At 36.6% G+C, this 25,436-nt stretch overlaps 2 protein-coding genes across 5 annotated transcripts; both read right to left on the reverse strand.

The window, feature by feature from the left end:
* Positions 1–1,008: 1,008 nt before the first annotated feature.
* LOC125052436 (deubiquitinase DESI2) lies at positions 1,009–25,343 on the reverse strand. Of its 4 annotated transcripts, none has more exons than XM_047653283.1 (9): positions 25,130–25,343; positions 24,458–24,610; positions 10,405–10,532; positions 8,866–9,018; positions 8,003–8,092; positions 7,047–7,098; positions 4,238–4,326; positions 2,487–2,569; positions 1,009–1,694 (listed from the first exon to the last, which is right to left on the reverse strand). In XM_047653283.1, exons 2-8 carry the CDS (start codon positions 24,581–24,583, stop codon positions 2,491–2,493), a joined length of 717 nt encoding a protein of 238 aa, XP_047509239.1. In that variant the 5' UTR covers positions 24,584–24,610; positions 25,130–25,343; the 3' UTR covers positions 1,009–1,694; positions 2,487–2,490. The 4 variants fall into 4 exon arrangements, with proteins under 4 accessions (XP_047509239.1, XP_047509241.1, XP_047509242.1 ...); XM_047653285.1 differs by lacking the exon at positions 25,130–25,343 and adding an exon at positions 24,840–25,096; XM_047653286.1 differs by lacking the exons at positions 24,458–24,610; positions 25,130–25,343 and adding an exon at positions 24,840–25,095.
* On the reverse strand, positions 18,860–20,010 carry LOC125052435 (uncharacterized oxidoreductase MexAM1_META1p0182-like). The gene has a single exon (XM_047653282.1). It carries the CDS (start codon positions 19,731–19,733, stop codon positions 18,984–18,986), a length of 750 nt encoding a protein of 249 aa, XP_047509238.1. The 5' UTR covers positions 19,734–20,010; the 3' UTR covers positions 18,860–18,983.
* Positions 25,344–25,436: the final 93 nt, after the last annotated feature.

The raw sequence follows: 25,436 nt of genomic DNA on the forward strand, positions 1-25,436 counted from the left end.
TAAAGACGCAATTACAATGCTCATAAACACAAAGTGATAACGATCTCTGTAACTCACTTTTCGAACTCTCACAGCTGACAGCTGTTTTCACAGCGGCGGTCGCGCACAAATCTTCATTTTGTAATAAGACCCCTTATGAACCGCCATACTGGTACAAATGACCCACTATTTTGTGTCACTATCTACCGGTCTAACAGTAATTATTTATTTTTTTACACATATCACCATTGTCTATGCTTGAAAACGAAATGCATTTTCGAGGATCCCTACTGAATACGTTTATGTACTACATATTATTTTTGAGAGCTTTGCTTACTTTTGCTGACAAGAGGAAAGGGGGGGGGGGGCATAAATTGCACTAAATCTGCTTACGCCATACTTGCACTAGCATGAGGAGAAATGGTAGATCATATAAAAATAACATATAACAGAGGAATTAGATTTGGTCGACCAAATAACTATGAGACAACTATGTTAAATTTAGGAACTATACTTTTTGAGCGGTAGCAGAAAGAAAATACAAAACTTACAACTAACGTTTAGTGCATGTTGGCTGCGTCCGGTATAAGTCTTACTTTTAAGGCACAACTATTTTTATTATGGGTAGAGGCTAAGGGGCATTTTAAGGCGCCTGTAATCCGCGAAGCTATTAACTTATAAAAATCATTTCAAAAAACACTTACAACTATGTCACTTCGATGCGTTTACCTTGTAATTATCGTGTTTATTACTAAAAAATACTAAGAAATAGCTATGACATCAAGTATGAAAAAATAATCACTAAATTTATCTATGGGAGCGTTCAAGTATTATGTAACAAATTTTATTTACCTTTTGTAAAACGTTACGATGCGGGTCGGGGATTGAATTACGCGTTATTGTTAATATTTGTTTCGACTTTCCAGTTCTACACCACATAATAAATAGTATAAAGAGTCAATAGGTGTTCACAAAACGGTTTACCATTTACCCAATGGTAAACCGTTTTGTGAACACAGAAAACGTTACGGCGCGTTACATGGGGGGGGGGGGGGTCCAATAATCTCCAAAAATTGCGTGACGTAATACTTGAACGCTCTCTATAGTAATGCAAAAAGTTTCTATACCAGTGTTTCCCAACGAGACCACTCATAAAATATCAAATGTAATTACATAGAAAAATCTTTACTAAAATTATTTGTCATTTGAATATCAGTTTTTCATTATATTTTGAAAACTTACATATTCTTCAACAAATTCCTAGTAATTTCTTCCTTAAACTCAACATTAACGTTTGTTACGTGAACAATTAAATTTTTTAATATTCAAAATTATGTTGTTATACAAGTTTTAAGTATGCTGAGGCGAGCATGTCACAATAAAGGCTAGGAAACACTGTTCTATACAATAATTTTGACGTAAATGGAGTTGATTTTTAGTTTTTAATTATAGACTGCATACTTATCAAATAAGAATATCGCTACATCTCAACATCCGATGTCTGCATCTTGTGTTCCTGCAGACTTCTGTGCCTGACAAACGCACATTAACTTAAATGCGCATCAATTAACTTTTTAGTAATATATTCCTATACAAAACAACGCATCGATGACGAAGTACATGTCGACAATGCGCCAAAGTTATTGTTAACTAAAACTTAACACTAAAACGCACAACACTTTTGTCTGTCTGTCTGCATCAATGCAGGTCCTCGTCTGTCAAAAGAAACGTCCTGTTATAATCTGTTATATATTAGAATTATATAAATACTTTTTGAAAATTTAATAACGAATATTTTAAGTGTCCTGTATAATCAGTTAAGAAAATTCCAGAAGGAATTTCGTGTTCAATTATTAAAAATGTTTTTATATATTTAACTCATATCAAACCGCTAAATCGTAAGTAAGGGAAAAATAATAGTTTTTTTTTTTTCATTTTATGGTTGTTTGTATTAACACTGTTTATTGTATCTAGTTGATTTTTTTATAGAACAGGGGGCAAACGGGCAGGAGGCTCACATGATGTTTAGTGATACCGCCGCCCATGGTACTCAATGCCAAAGGGCTCGCGAGTGCGTTGCCGGCCTTTTAATAATTGGTACGCTCTTTTCTTGAAGGACCCTAAGTCGCTGGTCGTGTCCACATGTTATAGGAACGACACCGCTTTTTAAATTTTTGTATGTATGTCAATTTATATCCTGTTTGTCCTAATTTTGTGGTCCAAATAAAAATAAAGAAAATCCACCCGTATCACCTCGATGTCCGTCGTTCCACTTTTTGCCGCGCACCTCTGTGTGGAACCAGCTACCTACAGAAGTATTTCCGAATCAATTCGACTTTGGGTCCGTAGAGCGTACCAATTCTTAAAAGGCCGGCAACACACTTGCTAGTCTCCTCTGGCATTGAGAGAGTCTATGGGCGGTATCACTTAATAGCCGTTAGCTACATAATTGTGTATTATTAAAATGTGTAGTGTCAGTAAGTATGTGTGTATGTTTGTTAACTTACGGTGCTATTGCGGCGTGGTGGGCGACGAAGAGCGCGAGTGCACGGCAAGCGACTGTTGCAACGCGGCCGGCGTCAGCCATTCCCTAGCACAACACACAACTATTATATAATATAGCATTTTGAGCTATAGCGGTTAAAAAAAAAAGCAAAATAGCATATTGTGAAAAAGCATAACGAAAATGAAATTTTGTTCATTTCTAAAGTTGTTTTTCATTAATGCGTTACATACGGAAAAGCTTAAAAAATAAAACTACAGGCCTCAGATTTTTATATCTGTTTCATATTCAATCGTCATAATTGGCATGTAGGTGATCAGCCTCCTGACACACACTGTCGACTTTTTGGGTCTAAGGCCGGTTTGCTTACGATGTTTTCCTTCACCCATCGAACAAATGTCATTGAAAGAAAGTCTATTGGTGCACAGCCGAATCGAAGCTACGACCTCAGGGATGAGCCACTAGGCCAACACTGCTCTGCAGAAAAGCAGTACACAAAAGCATATTTTTTTAGTTACAGCTTTTAATAATTGCGAAGCGGTTTTAGCGTTCCTATAAGATTGTTTTGCCCCATATTGTTTTTGGAAGTCTAACTTGGCAGTGGAGATATGATCTTAAAAGACTTAATTTTTCTACGTCTACGATCGCGATAATGTTCTTTTTTGTATATGAGGAGAAAACTATCCAATATACAAAAAAGAAAATAAACACGGCACACAGATTTCTTTATATAAATACTTGACAAACTTCTTCCAAAGTAGTTTCTTTCTTTTGACTTTTTTGTATGGTGTGGCTTTTATGTACATTAATTATATGTATACACAAATTTACCATAAAATATATACATAGTATTCATGCTAAGTTGTATTTATGCTATACAAATGATATGTAGCTTTAATACATTTAATATACAAAGCTTTAGTCTAACGCCATCTAGTGTTAGTAGTCGACGCATTTTAAACTGAGTCGTCGGGCAATAAATGTCACTGACAGTAGGAATGTGCACGCAATGCAACCCGTTATCGATACTTAACTACCTGCGCACGCTTTCTGACTCCTGATTGGTCGTTACGAGTCAGCGTTATTGTTTTTCAATAAATAAAAGAATTTTGAGCTACTGCATAGATTTTATCGCGGGCTTTGAGCGCGGCGACCGAATCAAGAAATTCCGTAACGAAAATAAAAACCTAACACATAATGACGTAATATAGGTGCGGACAATACGCGTTAGAGTGAGACAGAACGCATACTGCGTATTCACATCTCTCTGACGAGATCGGTGACGTATGAGAGTAGTGAGACAGACTATATAGGCGTGTTAGTCTGAGTCTGGTGCTAGATTGAATTAATATCAAAGAAAATATATAGCATAAATAAATGATTATAATTGCATAAGTTGATAAAAAATGCTAAACAATAGCTTTACCGCGGCAGTCCCCGAGTGCCACACGTTTTTTGCTAAGACACTAATTACATTAGTGAAGAATTTATTTTCTAACATGGTTTTGAAGAAATGAAATGGTGACATTTATCTTACAAATTAAAAGCCTATTAATTCCTATTAATACTTAACATAATTTAACATATCGATCGTACGTATCCCGTTATCGATATGCACCTCTACAATTCTTCGCACATCTCTACACATATCCATACCTGTAAGTGCGAGCGAGACAGACAGATAATATGATTTATGACCCGAAGCCTCAGTTCATAATGCGTCGACTGTAGTGAAAGCAATGAAAAAGCACTAACTTGGGCAAACACCTCTGTAAGAAGGGCACGCAGGAGCTGACATACGCGAGGCGATTCACCCACGACGGGATGTCTTTATCACATAAGGCCTGAAAATTAAAAAAAATAAATGAATATCACCTAACACCTTCTATCTTCTTTGCCGATGAGTAGGGATGTCTACCGATTCAAATTTAATGACGTGGAATAAGTGATACCTGTAACATAGGGTGCGTCCACATCTACGTAGTCGGTCCCAAAGTTCTGTCATAAATGGAAATAAAGATAAAAACAAAACTACTGATCAGTATTTAATGAGTGATATATCAATTCATAGTACAATAATTAAGGAATAGAAATAGCATAAAAATATTCAAAATGACCTCCCTTATTTTTAATACAGGCCCTTAAACGCCGCGGCCAGTCATCTATCGAAGCACGCACCATATTTATGTCGATTTCAGTCTGTGATTTTTTTAAAGATTACTTCAGAATCTCCAAATATTTATGTGGTATAGCACAGACCTTCCTCTCTCAGACCTGCTAAAATTTATAGTCCAAAGGATTAAGGTTCGGACTGGAGTAAGACCAATCCTCATGTATAATTAAGTCGATGTTTTGACGCTCAAACCAGGCTTTAGTGGTCTTGGCTTTGTATGCAGGCGAAGAGTCCTGCTGGAACACGAAGTGATGTCCCGCAAATAGGGTGCTGGACAGGTCTTTGACAAGGCGATCCAAAACCGTCTCTTGGTACACTTTACCACTGGTTTTGACCCCCTATTCGCAAAAATAAACCTCAGTTTGCCCAGATAGGACATTCCCAACTAGACCATTACTGATGATAGATGATGACCATGTTGCATCCTTGGAACTTTATTTTCAGCTTCTTCAGAACTCCTAGAGTACACTGTATCATTTTCTTTATTGTACTCGTCTTCAATATCGAAAATTTTTTCGTCCGTAAAGAGGATATTACGGTGTCGGTTTTTCGCGTACCGCTTAAATAACACCCGCGATCTCTTAAGCCTTATTGCTTTTAGACGAGCATTAAGCAAGTTCCTACTCTTTTTTTGTATGCTCGTAGACCAAGATCTTCATTTAAACCCTTTTTCACTGTTTTCCTACTGACACCCATCTGCATAGCCATCAACTTCTGATTTCGGACAGGATTTCTTACTATCCGCGCCTTGATAGCTTTGATTACTGCTGATGTTCTTGCGGAGCGTGGCCGGCCAGTTCTTTCTCTTATCCTCAACACTGGAGACTTCAAGGTACCTATCAATAGTACCGTACACAAACCTAAGCGTTATATTCAAATTTTTGAGCAACTTGAAAATGGTACTCGGCGAGTGCCCACAGCGGTGCAACGCAATAACAACTATTCGGTTTTCTTTCAATGTCCACTCCATCGTGAAAAATTACGGAAAGTTATTGTTTTTTGTTTTAAAACAATAGTCAAACATTCCAAAATAGAATGCAATAATTTTTTTATAAAATCCTCCTCGAAATTTAGAAATAATGTGCCAGTGACAGAACTTTGGGACCAACTACGTAGCGAATACTGACTACTGAGTCAGTGAACGGAACTAAGCGCGAGAACTGAGAATCTGCGCGCAGATGGCGCGCCTTTTACGAGCTTTGCATGAGTTGCGCTAAAGAGGCGAGAGACCCAAACCATTGCCGTGACTGCACGCGCGCAACTCGCAAACGGCTCGCGAGCTGCATTCGTGGCGCATTCGCCAGATGTGGATGCACCATTACATTCCATAATAGACATATTTTATTTTTTATACTGGTTATAATGTATGTACGTCTACATCGATCATTACCAAACTCCGCATACGGACTCGCCTATCTACCATATGCCTACAGCGAATTGTATCTTATTGAGGCTATGAGAACTTGGAGAAACTGATCGTGGTTGATATCACAGAAAGCAAGATCACATCGCCGTTCACCAACCAGACGGACCGATCAAGTGAAAGACTCATCGTCCTCAAAACTGAACACTGTCATAAGAGAAGCGCTGGACAGAAACCGGTGGAAACAGATAGTCTACTCCAGATGTTTCCTTGCTGACATGAGCTGCCGATTAAAGAGAGAGATAATGTCTTCAACAAGTTTCAATCACAGGGCAATAGATGACGTTAATATTAAGATTTAGGCTATTATCATAATATTTAAACTATAGGCTGGTTCGACATTGGTTTAGTTAATATAAGAGTGTCCGAGGTGTAGTCGTAAGATCTATCTTACGCTTAAAAGGAGTAAGAATATCCATAGCGTTAAATAACCTGCAGCATGAGCACACCCCACATATAGGCAGCGGCACGTAAGTCTAGCGCTGGCCGATACGTGGAGGGGATTGCTGCGCATGTGTACTGTCGCGCGGGGGACAAAATGCGACTGGAGAGCCAATCGACGCTCTTCATTCCGCAAGACCCCCTCAGGTACCTTATTTTTTACTCCTGCGCAATAACGGTCAGCGCTAGAGTTTCGTGCCGCTACTTGTACACCCTCACGTACATAGCAACACAGCCGAATTAGGTTAAAAGTATTTAATAATTTTTATTGATTTTTCCTTTCGTAAATGTTCGAACCATTACGTATATATTATTAATGCCATCTTTGGCTACATATTTAGTATCATTGTTTTGTTGTTAGCTATAGGATTACGAAATAACTAAATAAAAACGACATTACAATTATTCTAAGGAAAATTAATGTTCCATCCATGTTTTAGTGACGAGAAACTGATCCTGCATCCACTAAAATCCAGAATCAACTTTACAAGTTGGTTTTATTAATTAAATTTAGTGTAATTACTTACCAAACAAAAGGCAGATGTGAAGTGATTACAATTATTGTTCATTAGATGATACCTGAAACAAACATACATTTTAAGTTCCTGTTTTTTTTATGTTTCATTCTTTTAAAAAATATTTTTAACTATTTATATTAACTAGATGAACTCGTGAACTTATCAACTACATATATTTGTATCAAAACGTAATACCAGACCAAAGACAACCTCAAACTACAGCCATGAAACACACATTTCTGACGGCACCACCTAGCTATACGACAACCAAGTGACACTTCTTTATAAAGTTTTTTTCTAATTGTTTCATAATTTGAAATCATTTCTTAACTAATAAAAATACGTATAGTGGTACCTCGACATACGCGGCCCTAATATACGAGTATTTTTTTTGAGAAAAAGCTTGCCAACGCTTGGCACACTGAGACATTGGTAAAAACAAACACAAAATACAATTTTTAATGTGACAAGCACTTATAGGCAAACATGACATACATATAGAGATCATATAGAGATTAATAAACAATAAAAAAAAATAAAAAAAAACAATTACTTATCAAAGAAAAAATTCTAATTACAAAAAACTAAACAAAAATCCATTTTATAGTATTTTGAGATACTAGCTACACACTACGCTAACAGTTTATCGCACCAGACTAGACCGGTCTAGACAGGTAATCAGCCAGACGTCAGTTTGGGTCTAAGGCAAGCCGGTTTCCTGACGTTGTTTTCCTTCATCGTTCGAGCAAATGTTTAACATTGAAAGAAAGTCTATTGGTGCACAGCCGGGGAATGAACCTACGAGCTCAGGGATATGAGTCGTAAGCTAAAGCCACTAGGCCAACACTGCTCGGCGGCTTTGGCATCAATAACTAACCCCTATTTTTAACAGTATCTAATACTTCGTTATAGAAATCATCTGTCACTAACACTTTCTTTTACTTTGTTTAAACTACAGTACTAACCTGTCACCCCGGAATTGCTTGCCTAGTTCAGTAACAAGCCTCCGTACTTCCTCTTCACTGAAGTCTGTATATCCTATATGTACACTTTGTCTGTAAGTTAGAAGATTTATCTTCATTAATTATACACGTTGGGGAGCGTTCAAGTATTACGTAACGAATTTTGGGGGGGTCCTTTTGTAAACCGTTACGATGCGGGATGCGGGGCGGGGATTGAATTACGAGTTATTGTTAATATTATTTTCAACTTTCCAGTACTTTACACCACATAATGGTACCATTTAGGTATAAAGAGTCTCGGGTACAGAAAAACGTTACGGCATGTTACATGGGGGATCAATAATCTCCCTTGAGCTTAAAAAAAGGTTCGCAGGCCAGCAACTAAATGACCTGTCAGCTCATTTCTTTTTGTTTAAATTCTCACCAAAAAAAGTCTGTAAAGTCCGTTTACGGACGATAGTTTAACGTGACAATGTCATAACAAAACTTTCATCTTCTTGAATGTCTTCGACTGGAAGATAGATAGATGCGATTAATAAGCCGATGTCACGTCAAAAGTTTAGATAAAGATGTTTTCTTTTTTTTTTACGTGTCTAATAAATCGATGAACGCCGGCTACACGCACGAAAAAGTATGACTTATTGTCCCGTTACGCTCATTGTACGCTTGCGCCCCATTTTTTTCTCTTCCACTCGAAGACTTAAGTATGCAATCATTTCATAAATTTTTGTTGTAACGTTGTCACGATTAACCATCGTCCGTAAACCGACTTTACAGATAACCATTTATTTAATTACAGATAAAAAATAATTTTGAATAAAATAAACAAAAGTTTATTCAAGGAAATGGAATGAATGACACTTTACCTGAAACGAAATTGTTCGCCCAATTCCCGCTCGTCGCGTGGTGTTATCTCAAACACGCCCGTGAACGCGTACGGATGGCCCCCATACGCCCATTCCGAACCGTGTACTTGGACCCCACTGTGAAATACACCCACCCCAGCACCGGCTGTATACCTACATACACAATAATCTCTATTCAAAAAAGCTTATCATCATTATATTTGACAGTTTCTAGTTAATTAATATGAAGATACTAAAAGTACCCGACAGACGTCCTCCTGCATGATATTTCAAGCGATTAGGATATTAAACAAAGTAAGAAAGTACCGACTGCAGCGCCATCTGCCGGGCTGTTTTGTGAATCTAAACCATCCAGGGAGTCTCCCAAACGCATACAAAAAATTCATGCAAATCGGTGCAGCCGTTTAAGAGTTCAGTGTCATACACACGTACAGTAGAATTATATATATATATATAAAGATGTAAATAAATGAATTGACGCGTAGCAAATTATAATTATTTTATTTAAGCGCCTAGACTACTGTTTTCCAACCTTCTTTGGACATATACCCCACCTTAGCCTTTATAAAATTCTTATGGGGCGTATACGGGGCATACGCGGGGGGGGGGGGGGGGTATGCAACATACATAATTTTTAATATTAAAATATTATAATTTTATTAAATTATAATTACCGTGCTTTGTGGTAAGTAAATTTTCAAAAAATTATAAAAAACTGAAATTAAAATTGCAAATAATTTGAATAAATTTTCAAATAGCTCCTTAACAATCAAATTGTCCCCATGTGGGGCGTGGGTCCCACGTTCGAAACCCTGGCTTTGACTCTTTTCGCATAGACTATTATGTTGTTGTTTTAGGCTATTTACTAGCGATGCAATACGGAAAATATTACTATACGGCCTCAAAAAGATTATTTTCCGATGGGAATGTACAAACAGAAAAACGAAATCGCGTAATGCCTGAGAAGTTACAAATGTTTTAAACAAATATTTATCAGTGTCAATTATTAAATATCTTAGTAAAAATAAGTGTGTCTCTATTATTATTTATTGCGTTTTTGAATATAGTAGTATTCTTTGCATTACTAATATTTACTACCATAAATCATAGGTTTGATTTCCGGCGAAACACATTTTATTGGTAGGCACAATTTACTCTTGAAAAAATCAATTAACTTAGTAGCGATACTTTAGACTTAACTAAATTTCACAACTGTATGCCCTGGACACATTGTCAGAAGGCCGCAAATACGTTGCGGGCCTTTTAAGAATTGGTAAGCTCTTTTCTTTAAGGGCCTTAAGTCAAATTGGTTCGGAAACACTTCAGTCGGCAACAACTGCCTTAAGAAACGCTCAGTTGTCATAACGACGGTGATACGGATGGTATTTTGTATTCTGCCTTGATGATGAAACTCAGCTGCAGGTATAAGTCAGAACAACTCCTCAGAACACTCTCCATGGCAAATGCGGTATCTAGATGTTATAATAATTCAAACCAATATGTTAATATAAATACAATTTCGTTGCAGAGAAAACTCACCAATTCGTCCAATACATGTCGTATACATTGAGGACCACGGGCGTTTGTCCCGGTCTTGGGGGCCGAGGCTCATTGCGTCTTGGCAGTATCGACATGCACGACGGAAACATCGTGCAAATGCCGCAAGACTGAAACCGGAAAGTTCTTACAGATTCGTTAGAGGGCACTGTAGTCAATAATAAACGAAATATTTTAATTAATAATTTTGTAAATTAATTGACTGATAATTGAATTTAAGAAATTATTTATTAATTTTAGGAATTAGCACTACTAAAATTAAACATTTAATGATTTAATATTTAAAATCAAGGATATCCTCAATTGTGAATATCTCAAATTAGCTGTTGTACATGCAGCTGCTGCTCGGGAAAATATAGTAATTTCAATTTAACATCCATAATAATAATTTAGCATTATAGCATAGCAAATTCTATAGTAAATTTTCAAAATCATTTCAGTAGTTATAGACATAATTTCCCACACGTTACGTGATTTTAAAACATTTTTGAATGCATAGATAATAAGAAGAGCACATTCTATAGACAATGTACAGACTACAAATACTAAAACCCGCGTTCCAATTTTAAAAGATTTAATTACACGATGTACACTACTCTGTATAACAAAAGCCTCGCTCAATCACCAGTACTAACTACCATGCAAGTGCACTTCTACTTAGATGCAAAGTATAATGTGCAAGTCTTTATCTACAATACATTTCATTTAGTCTTTCAATATCCAATCGTAAAATTGATCACTGTCCATTTTATAAATCTACCAGTAAATACAGTTAGTAAGGATCTAGTATAAGATTAGATTTTATATATTCACAATTTTATATATATGATGCAGAAATGTTTCTTATATAGGGTGGCCAAAAAGTCGTGGATCAAACGCAACTGGGAGTTAGATAGGGTCATCAGCTGCAAAAAATTGTTCTACGGGAGGTCCTTCAGCTCAACCCCTACAGAGTTATAATTTATTTAGCGTTTTTACTATTTCTCATTAAAATTCGAAAAAATAAAAGATACAGTTTTTCATAATATCCACTATTTTTGAGGGTATTTGAACGAACTGAGGGTAGCTTTCAAAACGAAAATGATAATATAGACTTTCCCATTTTTGCAACATTTTTGTTTGATCTTCAGCTCCTAAGGGGGCGTCCATAAATTACGTGAGGTGTTTTTTTAAATTTTCTGTACCTCCCTCCCCCCCTGGTGAGATGTCGTGAGATTTTATTCAACCCCCTCCCCCATCCCCCAGTCTCACGTGAGATTTTTCAAAATGTAGGTTTCTTACGTAAACGCGTTGGATTGTTATTGTAAAAAGAAAAAAAAATTGCTTCGTGCTTTTATTTACAACTAAAACAAAATAAGTGAAATGTTGAGCGTTTAGGTATGGAGTTAGCGGGAAAATGCAGAGATAGCCTTTAGGGTCAACCGTTTTCCTAATTTTTTTTTTAATTAGAAAAAAAATTGCGTGATATTTGCCAAGACCCCCCCTCGCTCCAACGTAAGATTAAATGAGATTTGACTCGACCCCCTCCCCCCCTTAAACAACTCACGTAATTTATGGACGCCCCCTAATGATTGAAACATATAATCGCCTTTCACACGCTGATATTGTAGATTTATATTGGAGAATTTTAAAAATGTTTCACTAGTTTTGGCGTTTATAAAAAAACCTTTCTTCATGTTTCATACAGTAATTGTCAAACAGTTTTAGTATAAAATATATATAAATATAAATATTTTTTATATAAATCGTTATAATTTTTTATAACATCGAAAAACAATTATTATCTTAGGTTGTAATACGCATTCTTCGTTTTTATACACTTCTATGTACACTGTAATCTAATCTTTTATCAAAAAGCTATTTGCAAGATTAGGTTATATATGGTTATATGAAGCGGTATTATTTATACATGCTTAGAAAAATATCTGGTTATAATCAAGTAGCTATGTCTAATTAAATTGAAATGTGGCTTTGAACTACCACGTACAACTACCATAGTATATATTATTTATAGTTCGCAAGTGTATGTTTGTCCACAAATCACTTACCACTCCCGACTTAGGGAACAATCGAAATCTCACCCAAATCAATTAGGTTTTGAGTATTGGTATCAACGTTGACACTTGACAGTTAGAAGTTCGTGTAATTCTTTAAATTACTGATTAAATAATTATGTCAACAGATTATTAAAAAACGTGTCCAATTCACTTGCGTCCAACAGTCAACATTTTTTTTTTTCAAATGTCATAGACAAATCAACTGCATACTTTAAATATTTTATGAAATATTCCCCACGTTACTTTGTTATCACACATCGTTACGTCATACTGATAAGGTGGAACGAGCGATCAGCGTCAAGTGTCATAGCTTTGCTGTTAATACCGGAGCTTTTTTCATTGTTTTATCATAAGTACGAAGAAATCAATGAATATAAATATTCAATACGATATACAAAGGATTGTATTAAAATTTATATCGTATGCATTTCACAGCATTCCCAATTTCACATTGCTTTATACCAGTGCTGGATAAAATGACGATCAACAATTAAGCTTTCCAACAATTAAACAACTTTTTTTTTTTTTTTTTTTTTTTTATAGAACGGGGGGCAAACGGGCAGGAGGCTCACCTGATGTTAAGTGATACCGCCGCCCATGGACACTCTCAATGCCAGAGGGCTCGCGAGTGCGTTGCCGGCCTTTTAAGAATAGGTACGCTCTTTTCTTGAAGGACCCTAAGTCGAATTGGTTCGGAAATACTTCAGTGGGCAGCTGGTTCCACATAGTGGTTGTGCGCGGCAAAAACTGCCTTAAAAAACGCTCAGTTGTGGAACGGCGGACGTCGAGGTGATACGGGTGGAATTTCGTATTCTGTCTCGACGTCCGATGATGAAATTCAGCTGCAGGTATTAATCCGAACAACTCCTCTGAACACTCTCCATGGTAAATGCGGTAGAAGATGCAGAGTGACCCCACATCTCTACGCAACGCCAAAGGATCAAGCCGCTCGGAGAGGGATTGGTCGTCGACAATTCGAACCGCTCTGCGTTGTATACGGTCAAGTGGAAGGAGCTGGTACTGGGGAGCCCCCGCCCAGAGGTGAGAGCAGTACTCCATGTGGGGCCGAATTTGCGCTTTATATAGTTGCATGCGGTGGCCCGGAGTGAAGTACCGCCTCGCCTTGCTGAGCACACCAAGCTTTTTGGAGGCTAATTTAGCCTTTCCCTCCAAGTGACCGCGAAACTGAACGTCGTTCGATATGTCAACGCCAAGTATTCCAATGCTGGCTGTGGCTTTAAGAAGAGTGTTTTCGAAAAGAGGAGTAGCGACAAAGGGTGTTTTTTTAGCGGAAAACGCGCAAACTTGTGTCTTCTTGGGGTTAAATTGGACTAGGTTTTGTCTGCCCCAGTCTGAGACTCCACGTAGTAGAGTTTCGACTTCAGACACAAGTTTGTTCCGGTACTCATCAACAACTGCCCGAGAAATACCTGCCCGACCAGTGTAAAGAATATCCCCAGTGCTGTCATCCGCATAGCAGTGAATGTTGCTAAGTTGCAACATATCATTGATATGCAGAAGAAATAGGGTCGGGGATAGAACACAGCCTTGTGGGACCCCAGCGTTCACGGGTTTAAGGTCGGAACATGCTCCGTCGATGACGACCTTGATGCTCCGATCGGCCAGAAAGCTGGAGATCCAATCGCATAATTTCTCGGGAAGCCCATAGGCTGGAAGCTTCGAGAGCAGTGCTCTGTGCCACACCCGATCGAAGGCTTTCGCTATGTCCAAACTTACCGCCAACGCCTCCCCCTTGGACTCAATTGCTTCCGCCCACCTATGGGTAAGGTATACAAGGAGGTCACCAGCTGAGCGACCACGACGAAAGCCGTACTGAGAATCGCTAATCAACTGGTGACCTTCTAGATAACTCAAGAGCTGGCAATTAATAATGGTTTCCATTATTTTGGAGAACAAGGAGGTTATAGCTATTGGGCGATAGTTGGACGGATCAGAGCGATTGCCTTTTTTTGGGATCGGATGTATCGAAGCGGTCTTCCAGCACTTCGGGACAGTGCCGAGCGAGTACAGGTACCGGAAAAGGCGCGTTAAGACCGGAGCCAACTCAGGAGCACAAGTACGCAGCACAATTGGGGGGATACCATCCGGCCCGCTCGACTTATGAATGTCCAAGGAAGATAGTGCTTTGCGGACAGCACGTTGCCGGAATGTGATTTCCGGCATCGAGGAATCACACCGCGAAATGGTCGGTGGTGATCTCCCTCGGTCATCCAAAGTCGAGTTGGACGCGAAGAGACAGCCCAAAAGGTCGGCCTTCTCCTTCGCAGTGTGGGCCAGAGAGTCATCCTCCCTGTGCAGTGGCGGAATGGAGGGCTGACAAAAATTCCCCTGGACAGCTTTGGCGAGAGACCAGAAGGCTCGAGTCCCTGAAGGGAGTTGGGCCAATCTCTCGCCAAATCTGGCAATGTGCTCTGACTTTGCCTTAGTGATTTCTCGTTTGAAGGACCTGGAGGCTGAGTTATATGCTGTTTTAAGTTCGCTGGTATTGGCATCACGAGATTTCGCCGCTTCCGCCCATGCCTTAAAGCATTCTCGCTTTCGACGCGAGGCCGCCTTGCAAGAACGTTTAAACCAGGGCTGAGACTTGCCACCGATCGGCACCGCAGAAAATGGAATAAAGAGTTCCATGCCCTGCAGAACCACTTCGGCGACAGAGGCGGCGACGGAATCTGGAGCTTCCGGCGAAAAGCACATAGGCCCCCAAGGGTAGGACGCAAAGAAAGACCGCATCCCGTCCCAATCTGCTGACTTATAGTGCCAAATACGGCGACAACCCATAAAGCGGGGCCGTGAAGGGCGCGTAGATGGCACAGTACTCCGGACCACACAATGATCTGATGAACCCAATGGCGGGTCAACAGAGACTTGATAGTTCTCCGGATGTGAAGTCAGCAGAAGGTCCAACAAAGAGGGTTTATGACCATCCACATCTGGTATTCGCGTAATCGCAGGGACCATTTGTGTCAGGTCGTAGGCTAAAGCAAAGTCGTGAAAGGATCTTCCCGCGTGATCGGTAGTTTCAGAGCCGAGCCAATCGGCATGGTGGGCGTTAAAATCGCCAAGTATCACGATTTCAGCGGTAGGAACCCTTTCGAGCAGGGAATCTGTAGCCATTTGGATGTGCTCAATGAGTCGGTCAGTTTCGATATTTCCGCTATGGGACCTATACAGGCATGCGTAGAATCGCGGATGGTCATCGCAGTCTACGCGCAGCCAGAGGTTAGATAGGTCCATTCCTTCAAGCGTCCCGAGGCGACGAGAACAGATATCCTCTCTGACGTACACGCAAACTCCCGCCCGCGGCACAAATGAATGTTCCAATTTGTACCCCGGGTAGGAGAGGTAGGAAGTATCAGCCGGGGAGGAAATCTGAGTCTCGGTAAGAAAGAGCAAGGCCGGCTTCGCAGTCTCTAAATGGTAGTGGACTGCGTTGATATTGGTATTGAGCCCCCTAACATTTGTGAAGTCCACGGCGAGTGTGGACGGGGGTGCCTTTGTAGGTTTGCTCCGTTTGCCCCGAGAACGAATTATGTTATTTTTTCCGAGCGCAGAATTGCCCCCCCCAGAATACGAAGGGCAGCCTGTGCGTCCACCACCGGGCGCAGAGTGTCCCGGTGTTGGACGCCCAGAGGGGGATTCTCCACCGCGAGCGCGTGTGGTACCCCCCTGGGGTAGATTCTGTCTTTTTTTCTGCACCTTCATATTTCTTGTAGAGGGGGGGGGGGGGGAATGGGCTCCGGGAGTCTCTCTCACCGCACGAAACGCGAGTACAATAAGGCAAACTTATTGCATCACTTCACGCCGGTTTTCTGAGAGACAGTGGTACTGCCCCGGTCGTGCCTGCCCATTTGGCTGAAGCCCGAAGGCAACAGCATGGCACTCCCACTAGGAAGGGGTTGACTGATTGCGCTGATGAAATAACCTCTGTCACAGGTTATTTCACCAGTGGGCGATGGGGTCGTCACGTCCCGACGCCGAGATATAACGATAGATATAAAGATAGATAGAACTATAATGGAACTGGAATGGATCTTGGGATTTTTCAATGAATGATAGTTTAAAAAAATCAAATGGTTGATGCTAAGAATTTATGAAACTACTCCAGTATAATACGTTTGTGGCCCCAAATTTATTTAAAAATATACAAAAACTAGCTGACCTGGTAAACGTTTGTTTTGCCATATATGTATATATTATTTCTAGAAACAACATTTTTAGTTCAATAAAAATAACTATTTACTATAATAAAAAGTAGGGGTTGATCGTAGAGGGGTGAAAATTAGGGGTTGTATGTATTTTTGTCTGTATCATAAAAAAAAATACAAAAAAGTTTTGTTTAAAAAATAAAATAAAAATTTAGGGGATGGACCACCCTTAACATTTAGGGGTTTGAAAGATAGATAGTAGCCGATTCTCAGACTAACAGAATATGCATAAAAAATTTCATAAGAATCGGTCGGAGGAGTATGGGAACGAACATTGTGACACGAGAATTTTATATATAAGATTGTATGACTTGAATGATAAGTTTTAGGAAGAAATAACTAGGAAATTGTTAACGAAACACAGTAAGTAAATTTTCAATACATAATAAAAAACTGAAATTCTAACTTCTATATTAATAAATTTTCGAACAATCAAATTGCCTCCCTGTGGGCGTGGGACTTACGTTGGGAAAACTGAATTAGACGATAATGACGATCCAATATTTCAAATTCATAATAAATGTCTGATGGAATTTGCAAAAAGTAGAATTCGGTATTCTAATTAATATTTTGTATTTATTTGAAGTTGTTATTAAATTACTCATACGCCTAAACGTTAAAAAACTTTTAAAACACAATATAATAGTGATTATTGGCCGTGAGAATATTTTTTTAATATAAACTAATTTATCTAAACTAGGCATCTTTTATTAATAACGGCTTTGTTATTCTTGCTTATTAAACTAGCCGTTTCGCGCCCGCTTTGCTAGGCGAATTAAAGTAGGAAATAAATAAAATTTTACGTTTCATTATTATTATTTTTCATATTTTTATTATTCTTCTTTTTACCTTCCCGCTAAGAAAATTGAAAATTTTCGAAAATCGAGTTTTTAACAGATGTTGACGTTTTGAGGTTCTAGGAAGCCTCCCCGAATGTTTCCGCGGTGAATTCCGTATGTATAAATTTTCATAAAAGTAAAACAGCAAAAAAAAAATGAAGGAACGTTGGAAGTTGGAACGTTAAAAAATAAATAGCCATAAACCATCTAGGAGTAGGAATCAAAATTTCGCATCGAATGGCAGTAGTTTCATGACGATACGATCAGTAGTTTAGGCGTGAAGGAGCCTCAAACGAAGATCATTTTTCTTATATATAAATAGATATACCTATATTATAATGATCAATGCATCTTAGAGTTTCTTATAGACATATATATATAGTGTAAACTCTTTATAACGGCATTCGTTATAACATAAAACTCTCGAAAATGGGTTAAATTTATTTGGTTTAACACAATACCCATACATTAATTATTCCCTCCTTATAATGAAACTCCTATAATGAATAAAAATGCTCGGTCCCTTGAAATTCGTTATAAAGGGTTTACACAGTGTAACATGTAATTTTTTTTTTTTGTATAAATTGTTAACTGTGCTTTATTGTTTATGTTTGAATATTCCGTTTTTGGCTTTTGTATATAATGTAATTGTTTAGTGAGTATCTGTAGGAATACTGAGCAAATAAATAAAAATCCACAATTTAATAAGGGAATACCCGATTACATTGTACTACGAAAATCTTACTTTCATTTTCTCGTTATGCCTAATGGCCCATTGTCCCATTGCCCTTTATAGCCTAATAAATAGCCGACAATATTCGCGATAAATGGGTCTACAGTGTGATTTATATCCAATTTTGGCAAATACCGATTTCATTTAGGTCAAGTAAGAGGGAACGATTCTAAATCTTCAGCGAGCACTTTTTCATACAACAAAAAACGTTATATGAAGAACGAAATCTGTTTTTAACCATCTTCAAAAAGGAGGTCAATACCATATAGCACCTGTTCTTGCAACCTTGAATAATTTTATAATATTTATTGTAGGCACAAATTATTGCAAGAATTATTTTATTAAATTAAGTTTTTAATTACTACGCGAAATTTACACTAGCTGGGGGCCTTTTTCAAGTATTACGTAAGCAGATTTACTGCAATTTATCCCCCCCCCCCCCCTTACCTCTTGTCAGCAAAAGTAAGCAAAGCTCTCAAATTAATAGTACATAAACGTATGAATTTTTTGTTTCTACAAAATGCATTTCGTTTTCAAGCATAGACAATGTGTGTGCCCACATATGTGTAAAAAAATAAATAATTACCGTTGACGTAATCACCAAATAAGAATATCAAAAACCCCAATATATTGCTTACATAATACTTGAACGTCCCCCTGACAGCTAACACAGAATTATAATACTTTTAATAATAACGTTAAAAATTCAATACAACAAACAGCCATTGTCCGCTACATAGTTAGAACCGGTGACACTCTTCGCTTTATCACTGGCTATAAACAACACCAAATCAGCGATATCTTCTGGTTCACCCCAGCAGTTTAAAGCTGTCGGAATTCCTATTTCTTCATATGGAACATTGAATCCAGCTAATGCAAAAATTTCAGTTTTAACTGGGCCCGGGCTAACGGAATTTATACGCACACCATGCTTCCCCAGTTCCAGAGCAGCGCCTCTACTAAAGGTATTCAATGCAGCCTTCAGCATACTATACGCCGTGTATTCAGACGTTAAAACCTTCGTTCCTGCAACGCTGGATATGTTCACCACATTACCTTTACTAGCTATCAGGTGTGGAGTCGCCGTTTCAGTCAACGTAACAATGGGACGCAGATTCGTAGCTAAAATTTCTTCAAACGCATTAACAAACGACCCGGCTTCAAGGCTACACCTCCTTAGTATACCAGCATTGTTTACCAGTACATCTAATTTACCAAACTTCTCAATTGTTTCCGGGATTATTTTTGCAAGATCAGCGCCATTTGACACGTCCGCTTTGAGGATAAGAACCGTCGAACCAAATGCTTTACATTCATCTGCAACTCTCTTTAGTTTCTCTTCATTCCTCCCAACTAAAACGACGCTTGCGCCTTCTTTTGCAAATGCAACTGCTATAGCGGCCCCAATACCTGCGCTTGCTCCGGTTACAATGACAACTTTGTTTTTGAAACTCATGTTAATAAATCAAAGGCTTAATTTTAACTGTCTAAATAAAACACAGCATCGCTCTTATATAGTGATATTTAAATTTACTTTATTGGCAAAAAAATAATATTATTCAACGTGAATCTTAAACCAGAAGGAATTATAAATTATAGATACGTTGATTATCTCGGTTGGAACGTGTTTTGTAGAAGTGTCGGTAATCAAATAGAAAAAATAAGACGTTGTATGATAATTATATCATATGTATACATTGTGTTACATAATAAAATCATTACGCTACATATTAAAAGTTGCCTTGTATGTGTTTGATTGTGGTAAACAATGTAACCTCATACAAATTGACCCTAAAGTTAATAAATGATATAAGTAAACTTGTGTTTACATTTTGCAAAATTTTCCAGTAAATATTGAACGTATAAAAAAATTGCAACAAATAGAGACACATTTTTCTTCTACAATTTCGCCTAATTCGTCTGTGTATAAATGATTAATTCACAATATAGTGACGGCGTTTAGGACTCAATATATCCAAAAAATAGTGAATATCAATAACATTAAAAGTTACTTATATTAGTTAACATTAAAATGTAATATTACTAGCTGACCCGGCAAACGTTGTTTTGCCATGTATATTATTTCTAGGTAACATTTTTTTAGTTCAATAAAAATAACTATCTACAATAATAAAAAATTGGGGTTGATCGGAGGGAGGTGAAAATTAGGGGTTGTGTGTATTGTATGTATGTTGTATCATAAAAAAAATAAAAACAAAAATATTGTCTATAAAATAAAAATAAATGTTTTCGGGTGGACACCCCTTATCACTTAGGGGTTTGAAAGATACATAGTAGCCGATTCTCACACTTACTGAATATGCATAAAAAATTTCGTAAGAATCGGTTGAGCCGTTTCGGAGGAGTATGGGAACTAACATTGTGAAACGAGAATTTTATATATATTAGATTAACAATAGGTTACTTAAGTTAAATAAAGCCGTATCTTAAAATTATACAAGAAGGAAGTATTGAACGCGTTCATTTATTACATCCCCTCAAAGTTGCGAATCCCCTTCAAGCCTTAAAAGGGCTATAAAAGTAATAATAGCTTAGGCCTAGAGAAAAGTATTTTCTGTAAATTTAAAATTTCCAGTTTACACGAAACAAATGATCAGAAAAACATTGCAGCTGTTAAAGATCTCGCATTCAAGTGTCATAAGCGCAAAATGTAAATGACGATTTCAACTATGTATCGCGCGGGAATTGAAACATTGCCAAGATCGTCAAAAAGGGCAAAGTCGAAGTGAAATGGCGACCTCAAAGGTCTAAAGATTTTAACAGAGAGCACTCGAAAGTAGAAAAGAACACCTCTGACTTTATAATGTACTGTTTCTAAGTCTACAGGGTCTGGCATATTAATTAGCCGATTTTCATACCTACAGTAACATTAAAATCTTCTATAAATGTAATAAATAATAGTTTAAAAAAACTAGAACACACGCTTTTAAAGCACATCAAACTAAAAAGTGAAAAATAATTCCTAATTTAGGCTGAAAATGGTAATGAATTATTTTTCACTTTTTAGTTTGACGTGCTTTAAAAGCGTGTGTTCTAGTTTTTTTAAACTATTATTTATTTTTTAGTTAAATTTTTTTTATTTTTTTTTTCGGATTATTGCATTGTCATCGATCTTTGACAGGTGCGCAAAGTTTGAATTAAATCTGTCCATTAAAAGTGGGTCAAAATCGAGTCCGAAGGAGTCGGTTACATACATACATACATACAGGTGAAGCTAATACAAAGCGTGTAAAAATAAGTTTAATGTTGAATGTGATACTGTCGATACCTAATTCAACTTCGTAAGTGTGTGTATGTATGACCACAGATTTCGCGGTAACTAAACGACAGCAGTCATGTACGAGGCAAAGCTGTACATTTTGCTCACTCAGGCTTTCTTAGTTTTATAAGCGTGGCGATTTCCTTAATCGTCAGAGTTACGCCCCGAGAATATAGCCAGACGTAGGCACTCTCTTCAACTGTTACATTGCATTCATTCGTTACATAGCAATTAACATTTCATTATTTCGCTTATATTCTATTGTACGCTAGTGGTTAATATAGAGTAAAACTAACGAAGAATGAATACGCGTTCAAAATTTTAATAAACCTGATTTGTGGATGCGTTCATAGAGGACATAATTTGGGCCGTGAATTAACATCGATGTTACGATATTTTTGGTATAGCAACATCGATGTTACGATATTTTTGGTATAGCAACATCGATGATCATCGAGCATTCCTAATTCAAACTTGTTAGTAGTTCAAGATAAGATAAGTGAGAATGTCTGTGAGTATGAGTAAACTTTTGAAACATTTTAGGCGTTAAAAATCTAAATATATTTCGTCATACATGGTTACAGTCATATTCTTAAGGATTTCCTTCAAATATTGTTTAAAAAAAGGATTAATTAATCTACTATGTAATTCACAGAAAATACTTAATACTTATACAACATATAAGTTATTTACACTGTTTGTTTGTTAAACCGATACTCACTAGCTTAATTATTATAATTCAAAATGAATTGCAAATAAAATTATGAAAATAAATAAAAAATCGTGTAAAATAAGGAAGTCCGATTTTCTCACGAATAAAAATCTTCATGTAATGCTTAATAGTGAAGGTAAAACATTATTGGCCTTACACGTGGACTAAAGATAGTGTAAAGGTACCTGTTACCATGGTTACCGTACATAACTATGGTAGCGCAGGATTTAGACATTTAGCACGTCTATTATAGGCCTTCAATGAAGAGTGCGTGAAAATACGATGTATTTTTTAATGAAATTTCTAGATTTTCTTGTTTACAGTTTTATACCGATTGTGTTATGACCGTAAAATCTACATACTTTAATAAACTACGTATTGACTGATATTAAAAAAAAGTAGTAAGAGAAGTCAAGAGGCTGTACAGTGTGTCAGTGTCCAAATCAATTAGTACTTACATTACTACAATAATAGTATGGGATATGTACTATTATGGTATAATCCCATAAAATATACATTTAAGAATTTCAACGAAATCAATTATCGGTTAGGAAATTAGTAAAATTTGACAGGGCATTCAGAAATACTGAGGGTAATTTTGACGAATCGTAGTAGATCTCAAAAAAATCTGTATCAACAACCCGTGCTTCGAATATTGAATTCTTTACTTTGCTTCGTATACTAGAAACCGCAATTTTTACGTTGTATAAGAATTATGGTCAGAACTAGCCAATGGCTAAACGATGGTAGCTATTTAAATTATATAAATTAAAAAAAAATTAAATGTTGCCATTGTTGCCCCATAAAAACGTGTAAACACAATGGCCTAGTCGTTATAACAGACGACCTTTAAATAAATTATAAGTCTAAGGTCTTCTAGCTTCTTGCCCTTGAAGAACTACCTACAACTATGCCTCGAAGGACTTACAATGCCACATTAAAGTAATTATTTAAGTTTATTATTAAACAACAATATGCTATGAGTAGAGGAGCCGTCGGAGCATTGAGGATGTTATTCTGTGCTGCGGGACTTTAAGATGAATAATACGAAAAACACTGGAATATTATGAACGTATAAAGGAAGGATATAATTTAAATATATTTTGAATTCCGGGAAGAATCAGTCAAGCATTCTGCGAACATTATTTAAATATCTTAAGTTCATCACATTTATTAATAACGACAAAAGTTAATGTAACATTAATAATATTTAAATATAGGTATAATCTAAGAATATTACTAATTCTTGATGTGATATATTAATACATAAAAATATTATATGAAAGGTATAAATGCTCTTGTTTAATTTATTCATAGACCCTTGTCTTTATTTACCTTTTTTGGAAATTGTGTGACGTAAATCTTCTTTTTCATACTAATTATTCAAAACTGCGAGTTTATGACGTTAATGCAAACTCTAGCAATCACACAATACAATAGAACCATTCATTAAAACATTTCAAACTAATGTAAAATAAGAGCTACACAGGCAACTGGCTTTTTTCTTTTAATGACCATAGATAAGATAGGTTTATAGGGATGTCAATTATCCAGTTTATTATCTCGTTTTTAATCTGTTTTAATCAGTAAATGGCTTAAATTATCTCATGCGTTAATAACCTTACCACTATCGTTTACATTTTATGCTTGATGTTTGCATTGTTTGCAGGAGATAATAAATTATAGTCTAATGACCTACTGATATTATCTTAATTAATTTTAACTTCCTTATGCTTTCTAGGTGTCTTTATATGTATATATATGTACACATAACGAAATGACAAACCAATATTAACATGCAGTGCTGTATAACATTCTTGTAAGACTACTATGAATTGTGACACAACTAGCCAATTATTATATCAATTTCCACAAACTACAAGTAAAATTACATGTATGAGCAGCAGGATGGTGAACTTTTATTGTAGAAAACATTTCAAACTATGTTATCAATAGAAAGTAAGAACTTATAATTTTGATGCGAAACCTAAGTCAATGGAGTGTAGACAAAATTGAGTTTAGACAATTTCCTTCTCAATGTTTTATCACAGGGTCATACCACAAAATTCACCTTCCCTTTAAGTCATAGCTGAATACTTTAAAAGCAAAACATATTTACAGATAAATTAGACATCAAATATATTTGGCAAGTGTTCAACCATTTAAGTGCATTCTAAGTTACTCTTACTAAATTCAAATTATCGTGAGGATCCTCAGGTAAGACAATCGGACCCTTAATCAAGGGATCTCTGTCATTTGCAGTACGATCTCGAGTCTCACTCTCAGAGTGGTGACGTACATCACATTTCTTCATTTCTACACATACTTCTTAGGTCTTGTACTGTGAATGTGTTTTTAATTTTACTGAAGAATAAGATTATTTTCATGTCTGTTTGTATCCTCTAGTATTTTCATTTGTGTTACACTTTTAACATTTAGAGAAATCTATTTTGTTGTAATAACAACATTATCTAGTGTAATAACAAGATTGTAAGAAAATACCAGTCATGAAACCTGGATCTTTTTCAAATATATTTCTTTTTAAAACTAAGTGAATAAAAAGATGTTACCTCATCTTCACTATCATTTCTCAATAATGGTGTTGTTTCCATATGTGCGATATTCCACTAAATTATAAAAAAACCACTGAACGTAAACACTCACTACCAACTGAATAATTCAATATTATTTTATTAATTCTAATTAATACTATTATCAGGCAGAAGGAAAATGTATTGTATGCAAATCGTATAACTGCCCATTAACCGAAATAATAACAATATGGTAACGCATAACCGAGCATGTGACTCAAACTGTTGTATTCGATATATAAAAAATTCAAAAGGATTCATTCACTCACCACAGTGTGTTGCTTTGTGAAATGGCACTTTGAACTTTCTCTTGGGGTAACTGCACGCTATTTGTTATCCTTTGGCATAGTCGACATTAATAACAAGAAATCTTATAAATTTTGCTGTAAAAATATGATCAAAATATTTACGGATTTAAAAAAACCTTAAATTATTTTCTGTACTTTATTAATCGCAGATAATTTTTGTCTTTTTTTTTAATATGTAATAAACTACTATTTTTTTACTTCTGACATTGACAGTGATAAACTTGAAATTTGGCTCTACTGAGTAAAAATAACAGAAAACTTTAACCTC

This window comes from Pieris napi, chromosome 9, assembly GCF_905475465.1.
Source record: "Pieris napi chromosome 9, ilPieNapi1.2, whole genome shotgun sequence".
In the NCBI taxonomy this organism is placed as follows: Eukaryota; Metazoa; Arthropoda; class Insecta; order Lepidoptera; family Pieridae; genus Pieris; species Pieris napi.